Source organism: Dendrobates tinctorius, unplaced genomic scaffold (assembly GCF_039654945.1).
Source record: "Dendrobates tinctorius isolate UK_male_01 unplaced genomic scaffold, ASM3965494v1 ptg000258l, whole genome shotgun sequence".
NCBI lineage: Eukaryota > Metazoa > Chordata > Amphibia > Anura > Dendrobatidae > Dendrobates > Dendrobates tinctorius.
The window spans coordinates 2,607,501-2,627,065 of NW_027361925.1; the positions used below are offsets into that span (position 1 = coordinate 2,607,501).

At 42.3% G+C, this 19,565-nt stretch overlaps 1 protein-coding gene across 2 annotated transcripts in view; it reads left to right on the forward strand.

Annotated features, from left to right (window-relative positions):
- NHSL2 (NHS like 2) overlaps window positions 1-19,565 on the forward strand; it is a 236,978-nt gene that overhangs the window by 206,054 nt on the left and 11,359 nt on the right. For both annotated transcript variants that reach the window (XM_073558774.1, XM_073558775.1), the window contains exon 6: window positions 1,537-3,801. In XM_073558774.1, the coding sequence (XP_073414875.1) occupies window positions 1,537-3,801 (2,265 nt within the window). The remainder of the gene's footprint in view (window positions 1-1,536; window positions 3,802-19,565) is intronic.

Below are 19,565 nucleotides of genomic sequence, written 5' to 3' on the forward strand. Positions count from 1 at the left end.
TCATGCTTCACTGTAGGCACCATGCATTTGTCTTTGTACTCCTCAGCTATGTGATGCCATACAGTTTCGAAGCCATCAGTTTCAAAAACATTTATCCTGGTCTCATCATGAGTATTGAGTCCAAGTTGCCTTCATATTTTTCAGCCTTGGCCATGGCAAATTGTAGGTGGGCTTTTTTTGTCATGGGCTTTAGGAGCGTCTTCCTTTGTGGATGACACCCATGCTGCCATTCTTCTGCAGTGCACACCATATTGTGTTACGGGAAACACTCCCCCTGGTTTGCCTTTCTACTTCTTTTTCTAACTTCAGTAAACTTGTCATTTTACTTCAACCCTTCTTGTCAGAAGATGCTCGTGTTTAGGTGTTAATCTCCTTAATGTCTTAGAGTCCATGGTCGCCCTGCACATCTCTGTGATGGCCTCTGCTCCACCTTTGTTACATTTTTGTATCTCTTTTGCTCCAGTATGTGACTGATCAGTAAAGCTTTGGTGATTGTCTTGTAGCCTTCACCATTCTTGCGTAAAGTAATGATTTTCTTTCTCAGGTCTTAAATTAATTTGTTAGAAAAATTTTTGGAGTTTACAAAATAACTCATTTTGTTTGCAATGAATCGCCCACATGCAAGCAATTCTCCACAAAAACGCACAATAGTTTTCAGGCATAAACAACCTTGCTTTTCTAATTAAAGGCGCTGGAGACCTTTTTTTATTATTATTCATATATTTTTATGCAAATAATCAATATTACTCATCCATTGATGAAAATAGGTCTAGTGTTTACATTTGAGAAAAGTTGCTGCTGTATGAATGAGCCCTAAGGCATTAAAATGCATTAAAACGTTCTATTAAATCAGCCCCATGAAAAAAGAAAATGTAAAAATGCAATAATTGTCAAGGCAGAAAAAAACACTGCAGACAAAATGCAAGGTCTTCAGGAACATGACATAAGGCTACATTCACACATCCAAGTACAATTGTTTGTTTTTTTTTGTGGATATAACTTTTCCCCTATTAATCTACGGTCCGTTTCACATTTACACCTATTTATGTAAAGCAATGATTTGCAAAAAGAGCATGGTGACATGTCCGAGTCTGCAGCCCACCTTTCCTACTCAAGGTAACGGGTCTGCACAGTAAGGACCGGCAGATGGAAGTGATTCCTATTGCATCCGTGTGCTGTCTGTCTTTGTCCTGATTGATGGAAGGAGAAGCCTGAAAACATCAGGGAGGTTTTGACTCAGATGGGAAGAACAGGTAACACACTGATGGTAATGAGGAACACAAGAAAAGAACCCCAGTGACAATCAGATCCAACGCATTGGTGACACTCAGTCGAGTCTTTGGCATGTCATTCTGATATGGGAATTTCAAATTCAGGCTAAGTTCACACTTGGCAATGTGAATTCACTGGTATGTGAATTCATCCCTGTAAGTTAGGTCAGTTGGTTATTAATTAGTTTGTAAAGATAACTACACACCTAAAATCATGGTATACTTTTCAGTCATTAAAAATCGTGTATTATTTTCCATTCTATAGGAAATATCAATGGAGTGACAAGCAGTGAGCAACCTCCTGTTCCACCAGATTCCCCACCTACAAAATCGGAGTCCTCCCATGGGAGACACCCAGGAGGAAGAGCAGCAACACCTCATCCTCAGCAGTTGCCATTAAGAAAGACTTTCAGTGATCTTGGCCACATATTACAATCACCAAGCAGTATGGATAGTACAAGTATAGTATATTCTGCTGCTCCGTGTAATGGATCCAAGGACTCTGGAAACTATCAGGGAAATTTATTCAACTATATGACACCATCTAGTCCAGTAAAAATTCAACAGGCCCATTCCACGGAGCTGGCAAAAAGTTCCAGCGCAACCATGGCATCCTGTGGAATTAGTAAAAGTGGCTCTTTTAAAATAAGGAAAGACACCATGAGTACCAATTTAGTAAGCTCTTGCTCTACTGGAACATTTCCATCACCGTCTGTGGAACAAAAAAAGACAGAGAAATCAAAATCAGTTTTTTATCCTGGCCATACAGTAGTAAGTAACATGACTAACTCTTCAACTTTACCCACATCTTCAAACGAGTGCACATTCAGAGAAAGGTCACTGTCAATGCCCACGGACTCTGGTTCAATGTCTTCAGTAGACATTACTTACACAGAAAACAGAAGAGGGAGTGGAGACTATGCCCTTAACTATCCCAGTGGAAGCTCTGAGGAAAGCACCAGTACAGAAAATGTTTCTGCTGTAGCTGAAGAAAACCTAGAGCGTAGAAGATCCAGAAGTATCTCACTGAGAAAGCCAAAGAAAAAGCCTTCTCCTCCTGCACGTAGTGTTTCCTTGATAAAAGATATGTCTGGTCAAAAATTACAGCCCACTGCTACCATGCCAAAGGACCAAAGACCTAAAAGCCTCTGCATTGCATATGATAGTCAAGGAAATAGCTATGTCCAAACATCAATGCAAGGTAACGCCACTATGCCCACTTCAAGAAGCATGCATCTTAATCAGAACTGGAATTTCAACGACTGTAGATCCAACGACTTGCATAGGACATTATCTGGCTCTAGTACCGCAACGGGTACCACAGTGATAGAATGTAAAAGGGTACAAGGGAGTTCAGAGTCACTTTCATCTCTATATAATTCAAGGGCCACAACTCCTTCCCAGGTTTCCACAGAGACAGATTCTAAGATGTCATCACCTGGGAAGCCTCCAGGCTTGATGTCCCCATCTAGTGGTTACTCAAGCCAGTCAGAGACTCCAACCGCAATACCAACATCATTAATTTTAGGGCACTCTCCTTATCAAACCAACAAGATAAGGCCCATGGTACCTGAAAGAAAATCATCTCTTCCTGCGGTTTCTCCAATAGATAGAAGTCCGAATTTTCGACAGTCTTTTGATTTGCCTATGACTCCACCCACACATCTGGATTTGACTGGAGGAAGAAAGTCTTCAAAGAATAAAGGGAGGAGTAGCAGAAACCAATCTGAGTCAACTTTTAGCTCTAAAACTCAAAGTCAGAAAACAAGTCCAGTGCAACCCATAATGCCAATGGTAACTCAGTCTGATCTACGTTCAATTCGACTTAGATCTGTCAGCAAATCAGAAACAGAAGACATGTTGGATATTGTAGATCACATTGATGAATTGACAGATGAGGCTTTTCCCTTGCCAGAAAAAAAGGCAAAGCCACCAGTTGCCGAAAAACCTCCAATGTCAAGAAGACCTAATAGCCTTTCCTACCGATCTACTGCTGTGACTCCAGAATCACCTGTGATGTCTCCATCTTCACCTGGAAAATATCTTAGAGATCAAGCATCTCCTCAAGATGCATACATGGTGATTGGAACAATGCGTCCTAAAAAGAATTATGATAATGAAACTCGTGTGGAAACACCACCTTCTTTAGACCCGTCCCCACCTCCAGAAAGTTACTTTCAAAGAGCAGAAATTAGAAGTTTCTCACAGAACAGTGCAGATGAAGATGAACTCATCAAGGGGAAACTATTTTCAGAAATAATATCTCTTCATAGCTTGACATATATGGATAAAAAAAGAGTAAAGGTCCCACCACCTATTCCAAAAAAACCTTGTGGGATACATTTGCCAGTTGCTAGTCCACCACCTCCAAGTCAAATACCATCTTCTTCTGAACAAAGATTATCTCCTGTTGTCACTATGGGATTCGGAGCCAGCTCATTTCCTGATATTATCGAGTTCCAGAAATATTGTAATGAGGGAGTCTTTCATGCCTCCCAGCCAGATTTGGTATCGGGTGACACCTTCACAGGTAAGCAACATTGCCAGTGAAAGATTGAAATGTGATACAAGGAAATCTGCCATAGTTGTGGGGTGGAGGAGTGTGAAGAAGAATTGGGCAGGGTAGAATTCAGTGATACAGCTCTGGAAGATTGGTAAATTAAATTGACTGTATTTTTGATGACTAGTATATATTTTTCTATAATGTGAGGTTAAGAGGAAGGAGAATTATGGCTGCAATGGGACTCCATAAAGGAATATTTCCATGCTACAGTATGTCCACCCTTGATGTCTTCTTTGCCTTTTTTCAGTTTCTGATTCAATGCTATCTGTCCATAATTTTATGTATAGGTGAGAGGTTACTACTGTGAAGTGATCACAACAAAACAGTAAGTGCCCAGAGGGAAGACTGCACGATTTATGGACTATTTTTAACACAGATTGTTGTGACATTAAAAATAAAAAAAGCTAAAAGTTGATCTAAGAAATAGGTACACTGAGAGATGAGCAATTGGTTCCATTATCTAGCCCGGTCATCTATGGCAGCCGGTCATTTGTTCTGTACACTGTATCCAACCTGATAACTTGTGCTTGTGCTTGGCCCCACACTATCAGGAAAAGAGCCTTCTTCCACTTTATTACTCTGTTGAAAAACATCTCCTTTCTCCACTTTTTCAGACTTTAAAGGGAGTCCGTCAGTAAGATCGTCCTTCTGAGCCGTGTATAGGGGCACACAGGTCATAGGAAGCTGAAGAACATGACACCTTGATATCTGCGATTTGATGTCTTATTCCAGAGAAATCCACATTTGTCTGATATGTAAATGAGCTCTTCAGATCTCTGGTCCGGACATAGATCTCCCGGAGGATCCGCCTCCAGAGCTTATTGCAAATGACAGGGGGCGTTAGCAGTGTGAGACATGTAATGACTAACAGTCTCCTCTCCTAATCTACATGTCTCACACTGGTAATGCCCCCTGTCATTTACAATAAGATCTGTAGGCGGATCTTCATGGAGATCTCTGTCCTGCCCAGAGATCTGAACAGTTCATCTACATATTAGGAAAAAACATGTAAAATGAGCTGTTATGATCTCTGGGCCAGATATAGATCTCCCTGAAGATCAGCCTCCATAAATTATTGTAAATGACAGGGGGCGTTACCAGTATGAGACATGTAGATCAGGAAAGCGGACAGCTAGTCATTACACTGGTATCGCCCCCTGTCATTTATAATAATCTCTGGAGGCAGATCCTCAGTGAGATCTATGTTCAGCCCAGAGACCTGAACAGCTCATTTACATATCAGAAAAATGTGGATTTCTCTGGAATAAGAGATCAGATTGCAGACATCAAGGTATCATTTATTCAGCTTCCTATGACCTACATGCACATATAGACGGTTTATGAGGGTTAATCTGACTGATAGATCCCTTTAAGTTTTAATTCCCTGCTTTTATAAAAGAGCAGATAAATGATCTGAGAGTTATATTCAACTGATAACATTGAGAGCAGGAGCCGGCTGATGGGAGTATTCATCAGCCGCCGCCTGCTCTATAAATAAAAAAAATGGCGTGGGTTCCTCTGTATTTTTGATAACCAGCCAGGCAAAGCTGACAGCTGCGGGCTGCAACCCTGAGCTGTCAGTTACAGCAAGGCTGATTATCAAGAATAGAGGGGTCCCCATGCAGTATTTTTTAATTATTTAATTTAATAAAAAAACACACGTAGAATACCCCCATTTTTGACAACCAGCCTTGCTAAAGCAGACAGCTGGCGACTGGTATTCTAGTGCTGGTAAGGGGCCATGGATATTGCCAACCCCAGCCTAAAAATAGCAGACCTGGGACGCCTAAAAAATGCGCATCTTCTAGATGCCCAAATTCTAGCGCTTTGCCCGGCTCTTCCCACTTGCCGTGTGGCGGTCAAGTGGTGTCCATATTTGTGGGGTTGATGTCACCGTTGTATTGTCAGGTGACATCAAGCCCACGGCTTAGTAATGGAGAGATGTCTATAAGACACCTATCCATTACCAATCCTATAATTATATGGTAAATAAAGACACAGCCAGAATAAAGTCTTTTATTAGAAATAAAACAAAACACACTTTTACTATTTTTATTTAAAAATAACAAACACAGTTATACTCACCTAACACATATTCCACCGAAGTCCTCGTCTCCTGTAATATGCCTAAAATATAAAGCAACCACATCCCTCACGTCTCTGTCGTTTTGTCCCATGCCGTAATCCATGTCTGCGTATTTATAGTTTTTAACCTGGAGGGTGCCAAGATGTGACCGTATACTGTCCGTGTGCTGTCTGTATACTGTCCGTGTGATGTCCGTGTGCTGTCTGTATACTGTCCGTGTGCTGTCTGTATACTGTCCATATACTGTCTGTTTGCTGTCTGTATACTGTTCGAAAAATATTCAGAACACAGCCAGTGCACGAACAGTATACAGTAAAGATATATATCTTTGTACCATATTAACCAGTAGATAGAAAAATATTCAGAATTGAGAGTCCTCAGTGGTTGAAACCTTTTAATGGCTAACTGAAAAGATGGTAACAAATTGCAGGCTTTCAAGACTACTCAGGTCTCTTGATCATGCATTGACTAATACAAAATCTGAAGTATCACATATTTATGCACAACTCAGCACAGAAATAATGCAATAGATAAGGCTAGTTTCACACTAGCGTAACCAAGCACAGGGCCGCTGCTAAACTCTGCCCTCCAGTCAGCTCCTACTCTGGTCGCATGACACTGCATGCGATCAGCGTACCCTATACTTAGCGTTGGGTATGCTGGGTGTGCGCTGGTATGTTTGTGCCGGTGCATGCGCCCATTTTGTGCTGCGCCCACGTGTACCAAACGCACTCTGTTGCATTTTTGTGCGCTCGGCACATCGCAAAAATGGCGCATGCACCAGCGAAAATATACCAGCGCACGGCCAGCGTACCCAACACTAAATATAGGGTACTGTTATAAATGGGTCACTGAGGAGGATAGCAGGCCCAGGCTAAGCCACAGAAAACCAGAGAGGTTGGAAACTAGGCGAATTGCAGACCCCTGATCCTGTCCACACAACTAGCAGTAGCTGTGTAGCGCACCTACGATGATCCTAGACACCTCGGCACAGCCGGAGAGCTAACTAAGCCTAAAGCAAGAAAGGGGAAATCTAAACTGCCCTGGAGCAGACCCCAAAAGGAATAGATAGCCCCCAAACATATATTGTCGGTGAGACAAGATGAAAACACAAACGCAGGCAGAAAAATAGACTGAGCAAATGATGGGGCCCACACTGACTAAATAGGACAGAAAAGGAAAGACACTGTATGCAATCACGCAAAAAACCCTGCAAAAAGTCCAACACGTCTGATGCACAAAAAACACTGAAGTCGCACGACTTCGCCCCCACTATATCAGCACTCTGGTATATTCTGAAAGCAAAGCAAAAAGAGACCAATATAACAGGGGACAAAACAAACTGGCACATGCAGCAACATATGGGCGGTGATTCAGCACAGCCCCAGCCGGAGCTGGTTGACCCACACCAAGCAGAGATAGACTAAACCAGATCAAATGCAAACAGAATAGCAAATGAACCACGTAGCTGAACCATGCAGGGAAAGAGCAGGAGACATCAGACCTCAGAAGGCACAGGCAGAAAATCACCAGCAGGGATAGAGGGAGTCAGCTGTCTTAAATCCCAATGAGAAACCCCAGATCTCCAATCGTCTTCCTCATTATCAGGTGGCAAGCCTCTGTCAATCAGATCAGCTCCACTACCTCCAGTAACCACCAGAGGGAGCCCAGAAAGAGAACTCTCAATATGACCAGCTCCACTACCTCCAGTAACCACCAGAGGAAGTCCAGAGAGAGAACTTGCAACCCCTCTGTCAATCTGACCAGCTCCACTACCTTCAGTAATCACCAAAGGGAAGCCAGAGATAGAATTCACAACAGGGTACGCTGATCACTTGCAGCGTCATGCGACCAAAGGAGGAGCTGACCGGAGGGGACGCAGCCGGGGGCAGAGCTTAGCGGCTGCCCAGCACTGCGCTTGGTAACGCTAGTGTGAAACTAGCCTTAGACAAGTGACTTGAAGCAGAACTATCATTATGGGAGAGTGATGGACAGTTCTGGCCATAAATATTGGAACAGTTCATAGATAAGGAGTATGAAAGTTTTATTGTCCTCTGATTGGGGTCTGGTTCTGTGTTGTGATGCCCCCACAAGGTCTTAGGAGCAAATTCCTTAATTGATGTAGAAAGACATAAATCCATGCGACACATTTATTCCTGCACTGAGTGTGTCAAAGGTCGTCATGAGTTTGTACTCAGACTCTTCTGTCTCTCTGAGATGTGAAGTTACCTTTCAATACCAGTAATTTTAGGTCCTTGGTGCTGTGATCAGGCATACAAAAATGTTTTGCCACAGGTAGATCCATTCTTTTTTCTCTTATTGTGTGACGATGAGCATTCATCCTTGTTCTAAGCTTTTGCCCTGTCTCCCCCACATACAGACCCCCAGTTGGACATTTAGTACAAATAATTAAGTACGCCACATTAGATGTGATGCAGCTGAAAGTACCTGGGATCTTGTAGTCCTGATGTGAATTGGGGATCTTTATCTTGTCTGTGGTCATTATGAATGGACAGGTTTTACATTTTTTCTGGTTGCAAGGAAAGGTTCCTGCAGCTGTTGGAGAGGACAGGGAGCTTCTGAAAATGATGCTTCTTAGATTTGGAGGCTGCCTAAAACAAAGTAGTGGGGGGTCTGGAAATACGGATTGTAATCAGGCATCTTTTTGTAGTAAAGGTTGTAATTTCTGTGCAGCTCCCCTTAGCACTTCCAGATTTGCATTGTGCTGTCTGTATACTGTCCGTTTGCTGTCCGTATACCGGTCGTGTGCTGTCTGTATACTGTCCGTATATTTTTGGTGTGCTGTCTGTATACTGTTCGTGTGCTGTCTGTATACTGTCCGTGTACTGTTTGTAATATTTCCGTACAGTATGTGATTTTTTTTTTTCTTGCCCTGTACCGATTTCAGAGTGAAATCGCAGCACGCCGAATACAGCTGAGAATAAATCCGCAGATCAGTGTGACCTCACTGAATGATATTGGTCCGAGCACAATCTGATTTTTTTATCGGATTGCACTCGTCCAATTTTTAGGCTAGTGTTAGCGAATCTTTATGTTTATTTTGTCTGCAATATTATTATTAATTAATCATTATGCAGATTATTATATTTGCAATAAAAATTAGCATTTATGTAGAGGCTCTGCCCAAAGTGCCCCCCATCAGCACTAGGGGAGACACAATGAGATTAAGGCATTTAAGCCTTCTCACTGCCCATTTAACTGCTTTTATATTCAACGAGATAAATACTGTGCTGTATGTAGCACAACAGATCAGATGATAGCAGGTTCAAGTCCCCTAAGAGGACTAACAAATATGGTGAAAAGTAAAAAGAATGTGTTAAAAAATATAGGAAAAAAAGTTCAGCTAACACCCTTCTTCCCTCTTAAAAATTCAGTAAAAGAAATACACATATTGGTATGACTACTTTTGTAAAAGTCCGATCTATTTAAATATAAAATAAATTAGATCGGTAAATGGATTAATGAGAAAAAAAATCTAAATGCCAGATTTGTGGCTTTTTGGATCTGCAACAAGATAAAAAAAATGTAATAAGAGGCAATCAAAACTAGAGTTGAGCGAATTTGCTCAGGTCCCTGCTTATTTGACAAGCTATAGCGTTTACCGAGTGAGCTGTAGAGCAGGGCTCTCCATACATGTGTTGTGACTGTGACACAGCCGTGACACATGCAACTGTGGCGCCGATCAGCTGATCAGCCGGTGCGATCCAGGAAGCCGGGTTCCCTCTGCAGCTTATTGGGTAAGCACTATCTATAGCTTGCCGAAGAAGAAGGGACTTGAGCAAATTCACTCATCTCTACTCAAAACATCATATCTACCCCAAAATGATAGCAATAAAAACATTGGCTCAGAACGCGAAAAACAAGTCCTCACACAACTCATTATCTCGGAAAACGGAGACACAAGCTAATTTTTTTTACAAATCTCTGAATTTTTTTCATTACCTAAATAAAATAAGAATCATGAAGGTTTGGTGTTTCCGTAATTGCATCGACCTGGAGAATCATATTGCCAGGTCAATTTTGCCGTAGAATAAATAAAAAAAAAAATAATTGCAGAAATACGATTTTTTTTTTTTGCTATATTGCCACACTTGGATTTTTGTCTTCCCTCTTTCCAGTTCATTACATGATAAAATGGTTGGTGTAGTTCATAAGTACAACTCATCCTGCAGAAAACAACACCCCCACCAGGATATGTCGACGGAAAAATGAAAAAGTTATGGTGAAGAGAGTTAAGGGGAGGAAAAAATGAAAGTGCAAAACTGAAAAATCTACCCAGTCTTTAAGGGGTTAAAGAGGCCTTCCTGGCTAAATTATAAAACATTGATATATATATTTATATATATTGGGCATACCAAAACTCAGATCACAAAGTTCAGAATTCTGTTAGGGTCCTTTCAGAACTCAGTGTATCCAGGACGTGTAGTGACGGCTTTCACATCCACCGGAGAAACTTACACACGTAGACCCATTCAAGTGAATGGGTCTGTGCACATGTCAGCGTACTTCCAATGACCGCGTGTCTGTGGGCAAAACACGCTGACATGTCCGTTTTTTAACAGCTGCACGTGCCGCAAAATGTCTCGTACATTTGTCGTCAGTGAAGCACGTACTGGCGACTGGGAATCCGCAGTATCGTTCGTGCAGTTTTCCCGGCGCCAGGTGAAGAAGACAACTCACATCATTGTCCCCTGCTCTCCCTGCGATCAGGGCTAGCAGGGGAGAATCATAGAATCATAGAATCGTAGAGTTGGAAGGGACCTCCTGGGCCATCTGGTCCAACCCCCTGCTCAAAGCAGGATTTTCTAAATCATCCCAGTCAGATGTCTGTCCAGCCTCTGTTTGAAGACTTCCATTGAAGGAGAACTCACCACTTCTCATGGCAGCTTGTTCCACTCATTGATCACTCTAACTGTTGAGAGTTGTATTCGACTTTTAACAGCAAGAAGAGACGATGGCTGATGGAATATATTAATCAGCCAGCGCCTGCGCTTTAAATAAATAAATAAAAAAATTAGTGTGTGTTCCAATCTATTTTTGATGACCAGCCAGGCAACTCTCAGCTGTTAGCTTCAGCAAGGTTAGTTATCAAGAATTGAGGGGTCCTCGCATTCTTTTTTTAGTTATTTAAATAAATAATTTAAAAAAACAGCATGGGGTCCTCCCCATTTTTGACAACCAGCAAAGTTAAAGCAGACATCTGAGGGGTGATAGTCTCAGGCTAGTAAGGGGCTATGGATATTGCCCACCCAGCCTAAAAATAGCAGCCCGCAGCCGCCCAGAAAAGGCACATCTATTATATGCGCTTGGCCCATCTCTTCCCAGTTGCCTTGTAGTGGTGGAAAGTGGGGTTCATATTTGTGGGCTGATGTCACCTTTGTATTGTCTGGTGACATCAAGCCCACAGCTTAGTAATGGAGAGGCGTCTATAAGACACCTATCCATTACTAATCCTATTCTTGTATGGTAACTAAAGACACAGCCAGAATAAAGTCTTTTATTTGAAATAAAGCAAAACACACTTTTACATTTCTATTTAAGAATAAGAAACACAGTTATACTCACCAAACACCCATTCCACTGAATCCCTCATCACCTGTAATAAAATAAAAATAAAAAACAACCAGATCCCTCACCTCTTCGTCGTTCTGTCTCACTCCGAAATCCATGTCTGGGGATGAACAGTTTTCAGTCTGAACGGTGCCAAGAAGCGATTGTCCAGGCTGAGAACCACTGGTGAATGAGCTGCTGCGAGCGCAGCATCAGTGACCAGCAGTGACATCATCGAGGTTACTGCCGGTCACTGAAGCTGCGTTCCCAGCTGGGCCCCTGAACATTGGTGACCTTACTGAGCTGAACTGCTGTGAAGTCACACATATGTCACATCTATGCCACAGATATTAAACACACGGACACTGATATCCATTACTAATTTTTCCAGTGCTGGAAATATCTGGACGTGTGAAAGAGCCCTTAGCAAGAAGGACCTTTCAAGATTTCCTCAAATTCCAAATGTTGCTTGGTTGAAACTACTCCAGATACAAATAATAAATTAACTAATCCAGATATTCTTCCAGATACACTGAATATAAAAAGTCTTCACACCCCTGTTAATATTGCTGGTTTGTCGCGTAAAAAAAAATCCTATCAGGAAGAATGATTTCAGAACTTCTGTACAATTCAGTTGAAATAGTTTCAGGTGGAAAAAGAAAAATTAATATATAAAATAATATGTTTGCATAAATTTGCGCTCCCTTACACTAATACTCTGTTGAAGTAACTAAATTTAAAAATAGGAAGGTATATATCATCAGTTCACAGGAATAAGAGGACATCAATAGTGGGTGCGGAGCACGGGCAGCTCAAGGCTGGTTCCTGGCTGAACATGAGCAGTAAAGATTAGATGAAGCCACATCTGCAAATGTCAGATTCTTTAGGTAAAGCTTGCAAATTGCCTCTTCAGAGAGGAAGAGGACTAGAACTCTATAGCGCCACCTGTTGGAAGCAGCAATCCTACAAGTCACTATCAACTCTTTATCGAGTCTTGCCATATGACTTACAGTAGGATAAAAGCCAAATCAGAATCTCAGTTTGCAGACATGGTGTTTTGGGCTATTGCCCCTCATCAGTGTAAAGGATGAGATCTGATATAGCTAGGTGAGAGGCTCTGGACTGGGGTCTAAGGGGTAAGGTTTCTCCTTGTGGAGAGTGACATACCATCCCTGGCATGCCAGTGTAAGGAGGCTTATTTTTTGTGTATTGATCCTCTGGGAAATTACATATGCATATTTCTTATTCAGTTACTCCTTAGACATAAGTCCAGAGCCTCTCACCCAGCCAAATCAAATCGCACTGTGCACTGAAGAGGGGCAGTACCCCGAAACACTATGTCTGAAAATTGAGATTCTTGTTTAGCTTTTATCCTAAGTCATGTGGCGAGACTTGTTAAAGGGTTGATAGTGACTTGTAGGATTGCAGCTTCCTACAGGTGGTGCTATAGAGGTCTAGTACTCTTCTTCTCTAAAGAGGCAATTTGCATATTTAATTTCCCAGAGGAGCGTTTCGTCGTTTCTTTGGCATGCCAGAGTCGGTTAGTCACTCTCCACAAGGAGAAACCTTACCCCTTAGACCTTAGGTAAAGCTTCACATTTATTAGAGAAGCTGTACTGTAAGAACTGAATACATTGAAAACATGATGATATGCATCGGGAGGCACCGAGTCTACGCGGCTCACCTGCTAGCTCTTTGTCATGACAATGTATGTAATGAAGGAAGAGGTTATTAAAGGAAAACCATCCTGGAAAGGGATGGGGATGTGTATACACCTCCAGAGGAGGTCCCACATGACAATCTGAGAGATCGATGTCCAGTGATGAAGAATTGTACTCACAGGAGGAAGTATTCACTTCGGCTTGTTGTTCAAGTCGCCTGTGAGTTTATGGCAGCGTTCAGTGTTTTGGGTCGGGATCTATCAGCACAGCACATCGAGAACTGGCGATCTTTTCCCACTCTTCCTTACAGTATCTCTCTGAATCTGTCACATTGCGGGGCATCTCTTGTGTACAGCGCCCTCTTCTGGTCACCCACCAATTTTGTATTAGATTCAGGTCTAGGCTCTGACGGAAATGATTATTCTTGGTATGATTTTTTAAACTGGTGTGCTGACTTTTTCTATCCACTGTACCTGTCGCCTGCCTCCTTTTCCCCTTCTCTGTTTCGCATCTTCCTTCCTATTGCCCTTTGTTAGCCTTTTTTCTTTCTCATTTTCCCCCTTTATGATTAGCTTCATCCCATGGTCTTATAGCAAAGACACTGCCCAATATTCTCTTTAGATTTCTTTATCAGCAGCTTAAGGGTTATTATGATACTTTTTTTCAGTCGTATTTGGGTGGGTCCACTCTGAAAGCCCCAGAGAGCAATAAGAATATGCTCAAAAGAATATTAATTTCTATGTAAAAATGACTTTCTGCTCATTTGTTTTGTCTTTGTAGCGTCTTTTAACCCCTTCACGACAAATTACATACATTTATGTCCAGGGTCAGACACTGACACCTTGTGACCCCTGTGCAAGAAATGTGTCTGGACCCCCCTCCTTTTATGAGGACAAAGATATATATATATGGACCATATAATGTGGCCAGGTTAGGTCACATGGAGTGAATGCTGGGACCTGATTGGTCCAGTTTGGAAGGTCCCGTGAGGAGAAGGATCTCCTCACTAACAGCCTGTGGAGCGGCTGTGTGTGTAATGGCGGCCAGGGTCTGAGAGTCCCTGAGGAGTGAGTGGATGTCTGCAGCCTGGAGAAACAGCCACATGGGAACCCTGACGTGGGTGAGATAACCCTGGGGCTAAATAGCCTGTTTAATGGACGCTATGCTGTAATGTGAAGCTATATAATGGACGCTTGGACGCTACGCTGTTGTATATTGCTGCTGTGGTTTATGATGACAAATAAACCTCATGGACTGTTATGGCTTATGAAAACCCGAGCTGGATCTGATTGTGTGGCTGCCAAGCGAGTGTCCCCCAACCTTGAATGACAGCGCTACCTCACAATATATATACTGCTCAAAAAAAATAAAGGGAAAACATCCTAGTACATTGTGTTGTTTAAGTGTTTCCTTTATTTTTTTCAGCAGTATATATACCAGCCACATCCACACACACATACATGTGTATACATTACATAGTATCCTTTTTTTATGTATATTGTCATCCCTTATTACACAGTGCTGTCTCTTATTATGTACAACACAATCTCTTACATATGGGATTATTTATAGTACCCCCTGTCGTTATTACATACTGTCCACTCTTGTTAGATGTATAATGGAATGACTGCTGATGGATCATTGGAAAGCATATTTCGTAATGGAGGACCTGATAGACTGGTCATCTGGTCACCGGTTGCTCCATCAGCAGTCATTTTATATTTAACAAGAGAAGGGACTATGTAATAAAAGAGGGCTCTGTGATTAAGAAAAATAACAAGCATACACTATGTAAGGTACAGCACTGTACATAGCAGCAGAGGAAGCTATATAATAAGGGATGGCACCGTATATACAGTGAGGAAAAAAAGTATTTAGTCAGTCAGCAATAGTGCAAGTTCCACCACTTAAAAAGATGAGAGGCGTCTGTAATTTACATCATAGGTAGACCTCAACTATGGGAGACAAACTGAGAAAAAAAAATCCAGAAAATCACATTGTCTGTTTTTTTTTCATTTTATTTGCATATTATGGTGGAAAATAAGTATTTGGTCAGAAACAAGCAATCAAGATTTCTGGCTCTCACAGACCTGTAACTTCTTTAAGAGTCTCCTCTTTCCTCCACTCATAACCTGTAGTAATGGCACCTGTTTAAACTTGTTATCAGTATAAAAAGACACCTGTGCACACCCTCAAACAGTCTGACTCCAAACTCCACTATGGTGAAGACCAAAGAGCTGTCAAAGGACACCAGAAACAAAATTGTAGCCCTGCACCAGGCTGGGAAGACTGAATCTGCAATAGCCAACCAGCTTGGAGTGAAGAAATCAACTGTGGGAGCAATAATTAGAAAATGGAAGACATACAAGACCACTGATAATCTCCCTCGATCTGGTGCTCCATGCAAAATCCCACCCCGTGGGGTCAGAATGATCACAAGAACGGTGAGCAAAAATCCCAGAACCACGCGGGGGGACCTAGTGAATGAACTGCAGAGAGCTGGGACCAATGTAACAAGGCCTACCATAAGTAACACACTACGCCACCATGGACTCAGATCCTGCAGTGCCAGACGTGTCCCACTGCTTAAGCCTGTACATGTCCGGGCCCGTCTGAAGTTTGCTAGAGAGCATTTGGATGATCCAGAGGAGTTTTGGGAGAATGTCCTATGGTCTGATGAAACCAAACTGGAACTGTTTGGTAGAAACACAACTTGTCGTGTTTGGAGGAAAAAGAATACTGAGTTGCATCCATCAAACACCATACCTACTGTAAAGCATGGTGGTGGAAACATCATGCTTTGGGGCTGTTTCTCTGCAAAGGGGCCAGGACGACTGATCCGGGTACATGAAAGAATGAATGGGGCCATGTATCGTGAGATTTTGAGTGCAAACCTCCTTCCATCAGCAAGGGCATTGAAGATGAAACGTGGCTGGGTCTTTCAACATGACAATGATCCAAAGCACACCGCCAGGGCAACGAAGGAGTGGCTTCGTAAGAACCATTTCAAGGTCCTGGAGTGGCCTAGCCAGTCTCCAGATCTCAACCCTATAGAAAACCTTTGGAGGGAGTTGAAAGTCCGTGTTGCCAAGCGAAAAGCCAAAAACATCACTGCTCTAGAGGAGATCTGCATGGAGGAATGGGCCAACATACCAACAACAGTGTGTGGCAACCTTGTGAAGACTTACAGAAAACGTTTGACCTCTGTCATTGCCAACAAAGGATATATCACAAAGTATTGAGATGAAATTTTGTTTCTGACCAAATACTTATTTTCCACCATAATATGCAAATAAAATGAAAAAAAAACAGACAATGTGATTTTCTGGATTTTTTTTTCTCAGTATGTCTCCCATAGTTGAGGTCTACCTATGATGTAAATTACAGACGCCTCTCATCTTTTTAAGTGGTGGAACTTGCACTATTGCTGACTGACTAAATACTTTTTTTCCCCACTGTAACTAGAGAGGATGGTACAGAGGATAAGAGACAGTATTATACATAATAAAAGAGGAAACTATGTAACAAAGGACGGTGTTATACATAATAAGTGAGTACACTATATACTAAGGGACTGTACTATACATAATAAGTGAGTACACTATATACTAAGGGACTGTGATATACATAATAAGTGAGTACACTATATACCAAGGGACTATGCTATAGATAATAAGTGAGTACACGCTATACTAAGGAACTCTGCTATGCATAATGTCAGTACACTATATACTAAGGGACTGTGCTATACATAATAAGTGAGTACACGCTATACTAAGGAACTCTGCTATGCATAATAAGTCAGTACACTATATACTAAGGGACTGTGCTATACATAATAAGTGAGTACACGCTATACTAAGGAACTCTGCTATGCATAATAAGTCAGTACACTATATACTAAGGGACTGTGCTATACATAGTAAGTGAGTACACTGTATACTACAGTAAGTGACTGTGCTATACATAATAAGGCTACATACCTGTATCTGTGTGCAGTGTCGGTGTGCTGCAAGCTTTTACAGATGCATTGAGCATGTCGTATTCTGATCCTTAAAATCGGATCAGAACAGGACATTCGCTGACCCTCATGGATCTTATTCTCAGATCCGTGATTTTCATGTATGTGTGAATGAACCTATAAAACTATACGAGTCTGTGTGCCATCCGATAAAAAGACCTGGAAGCACACAGACATTTCACACAAATTTGAGAATGTAGAATAAGGGATTTTACAAAAAAATGATCACTCCACGTCACACAGTGCAGATACAGAATAATATCTACATTCAGGCACTTACCGCTGACGTCGTGTCTAATTAGAGTCGTTCATACCTTCATGTCTACATCTCCCAGCCATGACTCGTCTTGTCACAATGATCTTCGCAGCCCTGAAATTAACAAGGTCACATACATTGTATACATACATGTGTCCCCCCCTGAATACAGATATGTACCCCATTAAAAATATAAAGTGATAAGCAGCTCTGTGCCCAACATTAACTATAATCTGACTCCCAATAATATAAACTATTCAGTCTTTGTGACTCTGCCCAATTAACTGTAAGGCTATGTGCACACAGAATATATGCAAGGTTTACAGTGCAGAAAAAGAGAATGAGATCCCTGAAGTCTCATGCACACGCTACTTATTTTTTCCTTGCAGATTTGCAACAGATTAAATTCTGCATAATGTTAATTCTTGCAGCGGATTTCACCCATACTCATGGGGGAAAATATGTAACAAAAAAAAGTATGGCAAAAATGTGAAAAAAAAATGTATTGATATTTTACGCAATTTTCTTCCTGCCAACACATTAGGATATGTAGCAGAATATTCTCCTGTAAATCCTGAACGTGTGCACATAGCCTCAGTCCCTGTCCTGTGTCCCTCCTTCAGTATAAGTCCTTGATATCATCATAATGTATTTGGGGGTGGGAGAAGACATTATCATGGAACTGAGCACCTCCCAATTCATTACAAGTCCCTGACAGCATCTTCTCCCACCTTTCAATTCATTATAAAGGGTCCTATGCACTTTATCGCTTCCTCTCCTACTCCTCAATAAATTTTAAGGCCCCGATAGCATCACAATGAATTGTGAGATGGGGAAGGAGTCTATCAGGGGCTTAGCACCCTCCTCCACCACCCAATTCATTTTACATCCATATCTAACGTCCTTCTCCCCCTATTCGTAAGTCCATTATAAGTCCCCCTTCCTCCCATCCCAATCCCCCACATCCCCAATTGTCTTCTTCCCCCCACATCCCATCCTTGTCCACCTCCATCATTGCCCTCTCCATCACCTCCATCATTGCCCTCTCCATCACCTCCATTATTGCCCTCTCCACCACCCCCATCATTGCCCTCTCACCTCCCCATCATTGCCCTCTCACCTCCCCATCATTGCCCTCTCACCACCCCTTTCTTTGCCATATCCACAGCCCCATCATTACCCTCTCGACCACCCCCATCATTGCCCTCTCGACCACCCCCATCATTGCCCTCTCACCTTCCCATCATTGCCCTCTCACCACCCCTTTCATTGCCATATTCACAGCCCCATCATTGCCTTCTCCCCCACCTCAATCATTGCCCTCCCCCATCACCTCTATCATTGCTCTCACCACCACCCAAATCATTGTTCTCCCCTACCACCCCATCAGATCGTCGTGGGACACACTCGTGGACTGCTTCGGATCATGGGTGAGTATTTTTGTGGTTTGTTATGTTAATATTTATTCCGTAAAAGACAATGGCTTCGGGGAACAATGTGACAAGTATTGGTAAGTATGTTACTCTATGTTATATGTACTGTATGTCTATGTATGTATTGTATGAATGTATTGTATGTAGCATGCATGTAGTATGTATGTAGCATGTAGTATGTATGTAGCATGCATGTAGTATGTATGTAGCATGCATGTAGTATGTATGTAGTATATATATATATATTTTTTTTTAAAACATTTAACACATTAGCCGGATGATGGGACTACTACTGTCCCATCATTGGCTAATGTGTCAATCACTGTCATGGTAGCAGGCATCGCCAGATGGGACTTGTAGTCCCATTGGACGATGCTTGCACAGACCCCCGGACATCAGCACAGCCCCCCGGCAGGCCGGCACAGCCCCCCGGCAGGCCGGTACAGACCCCGGGCAGTCCACACAGCCCCCCCGGCAGGCCGGCAGAGACCCCCGGAAGGCCCGAAATGACGGCGCATCATGATGCGCACACACCGCGCATCATGATGACGTCATTTCGGCTGTCAATCAACTTTGAACTTCCGATTCCGATGCCGATGCCCGATATTTAAAAAATTTCGGAAGTCGGTATCGGAATTCCGATACAGCAAGTATCGGCCGATACCCGATACTTGCGGTATCGGAATGCTCAACACTACTCCCT